Raw genomic sequence first — 6,554 nt, forward strand, 5'->3', positions numbered from 1 at the left:
GTCTCAATAAATAAACAAATAAATAATAAAATAACATGTTAGGCCGGGCGTGGTAGCTCACGCCTGTAATCCCAGCACTTTGGGAGGCTGAGATGGGCAGATTGTTTGAGGTCAAGAGTTCGAGATCAGCCTGGCCAACATGGCGAAACCCCACCTCTACTAAAAATACAAAAATTAGCCGGGCATGGTGGCGCACACCTGTAATCCCAGCTACTGGGGAGGCTGAGGCAGGAGAATCGCTTGAACCCGGGAGGCAGAGGTTGCATTCAGCCAAGATCGTGCCCCTGCACTCCAGCCTGGGCGACAGAGCTAGACTCCATCTCAAAACAAACAAATTAAAAATAAATAAATAAATAACATGTTCATTATAGTAAAGCTAGAAATAACAGAAAAGTGGGAAGGAAACCAAAGATTTTATTTAACTATCAAAGCCAGGCACTTGGGATATTTTAATGGTTTTCCATATGGGATTTTTTTTTTTTTTTTTTTTTTTTTTTTTTTTGCAGGCACGAGGGGTTTTTTTGGTTCTCTGTAATATGGTTGGGAATTCAATATTAAGAAGTAGAGAATCCCAGCTACTCAGGAGGCTAAGGTGTGAGGATCACTTGAAGCCAGGAGTTCAAGATCGACCTGGGCTATGTAGAGAGACCCCGTTCCAAAAAAGATGTAAAGCTGGAAGGAAACTTGGGGGTCAGCTGGACTGGCCGCCTTTGTTGACAAGGCAGGAAAGCCTGGCTCAGTACCGCCGAATGATTTGTCCAAGGTGAGTGGTGGCAGAGCTGGAACCAGAAGCTGTTAGATGTTTGCTGCCCCTTAAACTCCAGCACCAAACCTCCCTCTGTCCCCGAAGACCATCTTCACAGGGCATGGTTAGTGCGTAGTGGATCTAGGCTCCAGACTGAGGGTCTGTCTGGGAAGGGCTTCTAGGAATCCCCCAGCTTCCTCGATAAAGGATGTGGCTCTGGTTACCCCCCTCCCCCATTTCCAGATGGAAATTTAGCTAAAAAGTGAGGGCCACAGAGCCCAGCAAGGGGCGTGGTCCGTGCCTGTTCCCAAGGGCGGAGCCAGCCAGCAGGGCCACCCTGTTCCTTTAAGAGAAGGGGGAGCGCTAGCCCCTCTCAGCCATCCTGTCCTGTCCTCCATCCTGGCCAAATCCGAAAGGGAAAATGAAAGAGGGAGCAGGAGGCGCCGGTCCCAGCCACCTCCCAAGGTCCCTGGCTCAGCTCTGACACCCCAGTCCCGGCCCCAGGGTGAGTGGGGTTGGGTGGCGGTTTACGGGCACCAGGGGCGTGTGGGGACCTGTGTAAGTGTGGGGTGGGGAGGCTCTCAGGAGATGTGGAGGCTGGAGGCACAGGAGGCCGGGGAGGAGGGAGAAGCCTGGCGTCGCACTCCCACCACGCTGGGGTAGGAGGGCAGGGACACCTCCGACAAAGGACCCTGTGACAGTTATGAAAGCGGAGTTGCCTCTGTACCAGCCCCCCACCCTGAGAGGAGTTCACTGCAGTAAAAATGGTGAGAGAAATGGTGGGCCAAGAAAGGAGTGGTCTCGCTGCCTCTGCCACTCCCACTCCTCCCATGGGCACCAAATTGGGTCTAGCGGCTCGGGTTCGAGGCTCCACTCTTCCCACAGCATCCTTGACAGCTAAGGGCACCGCTGGGTTTCCGCTTCCGAAACCAGGCAAGTCAGGGGCTGGTCCAGCTGATCTCCAAGGTCCTTCCTAAGAATCTGGGATCTGGAGGATCCCAGGGTCGAACGGAGACGGCTCAGGGGGTGCGGCTAAAATGCAAATGGGGGATCCTCCCCAGCACCCATCGGCCCCAAAGAGAAGGGAACCCATAGCTGAGCGTCGCCTGCTCCCCTCGGGCCCTCCCGTGGCCCTCCGTTTCATACTGGTCTCATCGCTAAACCCGGGCCTCTCCTACCTCACGACTCACCCTGAAGTCAGAGAAGGTCCAACGGACCCCACCCCGATAGGCTTGGAAGGGGCAGGGGTCCCTGACTTGCCCCATCCCCTGACTCCCCGCCCCGCGTCCCCAGCGCCATGGGGGAGTGGGCGTTCCTGGGCTCGCTGCTGGACGCCGTGCAGCTGCAGTCGCCGCTCGTGGGCCGCCTCTGGCTGGTGGTCATGCTGATCTTCCGCATCCTGGTGCTGGCCACGGTGGGCGGCGCCGTGTTCGAGGACGAGCAAGAGGAGTTCGTGTGCAACACGCTGCAGCCGGGCTGTCGCCAGACCTGCTACGACCGCGCCTTCCCGGTCTCCCACTACCGCTTCTGGCTCTTCCACATCCTGCTGCTCTCGGCGCCCCCGGTGCTGTTCGTCGTCTACTCCATGCACCGGGCAGGCAAGGAGGCGGGCGGCGCTGAGGCGGCGGCGCAGTGCGCCCCGGGACTGCCCGAGGCCCAGTGCGCGCCGTGCGCCCTGCGCGCCCGCCGCGCGCGCAGCTGCTACCTGCTGAGCGTGGCGCTGCGCCTGCTGGCCGAGCTGACCTTCCTGGGCGGCCAGGCGCTGCTCTACGGCTTCCGCGTGGCCCCGCACTTCGCGTGCGCCGGTCCGCCCTGCCCGCACACGGTCGACTGCTTCGTGAGCCGGCCCACCGAGAAGACCGTCTTCGTGCTCTTCTATTTCGCGGTGGGGCTGCTGTCGGCGCTGCTCAGCGTAGCCGAGCTGGGCCACCTGCTCTGGAAGGGCCGCCCGCGCGCCGGGGAGCGTGACAACCGCTGCAACCGTGCACACGAAGAGGCGCAGAAGCTGCTCCCGCCGCCGCCGCCACCTCCGCCACCGGCCCTGCCCTCCCGGCGCCCCGGCCCCGAGCCCTGCGCCCCGCCGGCCTATGCGCACCCGGCGCCGGCCAGCCTCCGCGAGTGCGGCAGCGGCCGCGGCAAGGCGTCACCGGCCACCGGCCGCCGAGACCTGGCCATCTAGGGGCGGGCACCGCCTCGCGCGGACTGGACGGCGAGGGCCGGACCCCGCCACCTCCGCCCGCACCGCAGAAGCCGGAAGCTGCTTCCACCAGAGCTGTCGCGGGACCTGCCCCGGCAGGAGACGCGTTGTGGGGACGGCCCGCGGGCGGCATCGCACTTGCCTCGTACTGCCTCCCAGTGGCTGCCGGCGGCACCTGGGGCAGGCCGGGCTGGGGGCGGAGAATGAACTCAGGCAGGTCCTGGATGCCACCACCCAGGTGGAAAGGAAGGAGACCAGGACCCTGAAAGAGAGTGGACCCGAGGGGGAGAACAGAGCGGAAGGTGGAGAGTGATTGTTTTACTGGGGACAAAAACAACTGTGATGCCAGCATTCTCAGGCACTCTCTGTGTTCAGAGAGAGAGTGGTCCCCCTGTGGGCTCTCTGCGAGTGTGCATACACGGACACATAAGCACTGTGAGCTGTGTACACGCGCACCTGTACACCCTGTGTGAGCGCTGTGCATGTGCGCGCATGTGTACACCCTGCGTGAGGCCCACTTGTGCACACAGACACACGTAACCCTCCCGGGTGAGCTGTGTGCACATGCACACAGAAACATATGCCCCGTGAGAGCTGTGTACTCACATCCTTGTGAGCTTTGTGTGAGTGCATTGTGCACACACGCACATGTCCATTCTGTGTGGGCTGCGTGTGCACACCTGTACACAGAAACATCCTTGTGCGCTATGTGTGCATGTGTACATCCTGCGTGACCTCTGTGTGTGCACGCGTGTGTGTGTGATCTCTGATATGCACTGCGGGGGTGGCCAGGATCCGATGCCAGCTGCAGCCACAATGGCTCCCTCCCTACCACCCTAACCCAGCCCACCTGCCAGGGCATCACAGGAGGTCTGTCCCCCCCTCCCAAGAGACCCCGCCCAGGGAGGGAAGAGGAGGAGAGGCTCCCTTTCCCCGGGCAGGCCTCAATCCTCGGGAGCCTATGAGCAACATCCTCACTGTACCCCTTGTGGCGAGGCGGGGGCTGGGCGCTTTCATGGAGGTGGGGTGGGGGTGGGCGGCGGGCCAGAGGGCAACCCAGACTTGTGTTATGCCTCCCTCCTCCATCTTCATCCTCCCCGCCGCTACTGCTCCCCCAGGCTATAAACGGGAAAGTCCCTTCTGTCCTCAGGAGAAAGCTCCCAAAACACACGCGCTCCCGACCCTGCCTTCCCTTCCAACCACCCCCTTCTTCCTACTTGCGGGCATTCGAAGAGCTGCTGCCTATGCAGCGCATCCCCCTCCTGTGTCTCCCCTCCCGTCTGCCCTCCCCCTTCACCAGCCAGTGGGCTGCTCTCCATAAGATCACCCAGGACCTAAGCGAGAAATCCAGGGGCCGTCATCGGACTGCACCTTGAGGGCCTCACCGCATCCTGCCTACCAGGCTGTGCGTTCCCCGCCATCACCCCACCCTGTCCTTCTGAGTTCCTGGCGTCTTTCTCAGCTCTCCTGTGCCCCACACAACAGTGGGAGGTGTTTCTGAATAGCCCCCCCCACTTAAACCCGGGACTGAGGGCAGCACCCCTGCCCTCAGGGTGAGTCAAGCGCCTTCACAAAGCTTCCTTCTGAAGCCCTGCCCCTGTCAGGCCTTCGACTCCACAGCACCGGCTTCCAGGTGTGCTCAGAACCATAGGGAATTTTCTGTTCTAACAAGCACCAGACCCGCTTGCTGCCAAGCGTTTGAATGTGCTGTTCCTTTGCCCAGAGTAGCCGCTGCTTCCTGCAGCCTTCTCCTCCCCTAGCTAATGCCCACCCACCTATTGTTGTCACTTGGGAAGAAAACAGACACCTTCAAGGAGAGGGCTCCCCTGGTAGCCCCCACCCCAAGACAGAGCTGGATGCCCCTTGCTTCCGTAGGGAAAGCACTTCTCCTGCAGGATGGCATTGCTCTCTCCCCTTCCATGGCACGTAGTATGTGCTCAGTAAATATGTGTTGGATGAGAAACTGAAGGTGTCCCCAGGCCTACACCACTGCCATGCCCGAACACTATCCATGCTATGGTGGGCACCATCTCTCTGATGACAGTTCTGTGTCCACAACCCAGACCCCTCCACACAAACCCAGATGGGGCTGTGCTGCTGTTTTCCAGATGTATTCATTCAACAAATATTTGTAGGGTACCTACTGTGTGTCAGGTGATGTTCAAGATCAGCATCATCCGATGGAAATAGCATGTGAGCCATGTATGTAGTTTCAAGTTTTTCATTAGCCACATTAAAAAAGTAAAAGGAAACAAATGAAATTAATTTTAGTCACGTATTTTATTTAACCTAGCACACCCAAAATATTTTCATCTTAATGCCTCATTGATATTAAAAAGTATTAAGGAGATAGTTTACTTCTTTTTTTCATACTAAGTCTTCCAAATCTGCACCCACCTAGCCAATTCTTTCCTCTAGAGATTTAGCAATGAGCCTCGGCTACAGCGGGAGACTCCGTCTCAAAATAAATAAAATTAAATTAAAAAGAGATTTAGCTGAGAGGGGCCACCTCTTCCAGGAAGGCTTCTGAGCCCTGCCCCAAGCCTGATTCAGTGCCTCTGCCCTGCACTCCCGTAGGCCTGTCAAGCCTGTTGCAGCTCTGCCCAGGTGGCATCCCGGTCACCTTCCTCTGGCTCAGTCTCTCTGCGGAGGATGGGCCCTGGCTCAGTGCAAAGCACATCAGCCCTGGAGGACCACACTCCACAGCAGTGGATCTCACCTGGGGGTGATTTTGCCCCCCAGGGGGGCGTTTAGCAGTGTCTGGAGACATATTTGGTTGTTACAGCTGGGGTGGGGGAGAAGCACCACTAGGGTTTCATGGGCGGAAGGTTGGAGATGTTGCTTAGCATCCTGCAATGCACAGGACAGCCCCCACAACCTGGCTCAGATCTTCACATTGGTGCTGAAGCTGAGCAACTCTGCTCGACAGCAGTGAACTGTGGACCACTGAGGACAACCCCAAGACTAGAGGTTCCCAACAGCAAAGGCACTACCCCAAGGGGCATTTTGTAAATGTGGGGGCCACTGCTTTGTTTTCACAATGATGGGGGACCCCATTGGCATTTAGTGGGCAAGGGCTATGGACGTCAAGATATCCTCTTGAAATAAAAACCTGCTTGGCACAACTTTTTTGTTTTTATTTTTATTCTTTGAGACAGGGTCTCCATCTGTTGCCCAGACTAGAGTGCAGTGGTGTTATCACGGCTCACTGCAGCCTCAACCTCCAGGGATCCAGCAACTCTCCCACCTGAGCCCCCCCCCCCCCCCCCAAGTAGCTGACACCACAGATGCACACTACAAGGCTAGGCTAATTTTTGTATTTTTTTTTGTAGAGGCAGGGTTTCACCATGTTGCCCAGGCTGGTCTTGAACTCCTGGACTCAAGTGATCCGTCAGCCTCTGCCTCCCAAAGTTCTGAGATTACAGGCTTGCGCCACTGCGCCCAGCCTCAGGCACAACTTTAGAATGTCCAACTGGACATTGGCATAAGTGAAAACCCTGGGCCCAAACCCTGTTTTACATGTAAAACATTACGGGTTTTGAGGCCAGGCACGGTGGCTCACGCCTGTAATCCCAGCACTTTGGGAGGCCGAGGCGGGCGGATCATAAGGTC

General features: G+C 57.8%; 1 protein-coding gene across 1 annotated transcript; it reads left to right on the forward strand.

Annotated features, from left to right (window-relative positions):
- The first annotated feature begins 299 nt into the window (after positions 1-299).
- Positions 300-6,059, forward strand: GJD3 (gap junction protein delta 3). The gene has a single exon (XM_003315452.7). The coding sequence runs from the start codon at positions 2,043-2,045 to the stop codon at positions 2,922-2,924; it is 882 nt and encodes a 293-aa protein (XP_003315500.1). The 5' UTR covers positions 300-2,042; the 3' UTR covers positions 2,925-6,059.
- The last annotated feature ends 495 nt before the right edge of the window (positions 6,060-6,554 follow it).

Source organism: Pan troglodytes, chromosome 19 (genome assembly GCF_028858775.2).
Source record: "Pan troglodytes isolate AG18354 chromosome 19, NHGRI_mPanTro3-v2.0_pri, whole genome shotgun sequence".
Lineage (NCBI taxonomy): Eukaryota > Metazoa > Chordata > Mammalia > Primates > Hominidae > Pan > Pan troglodytes.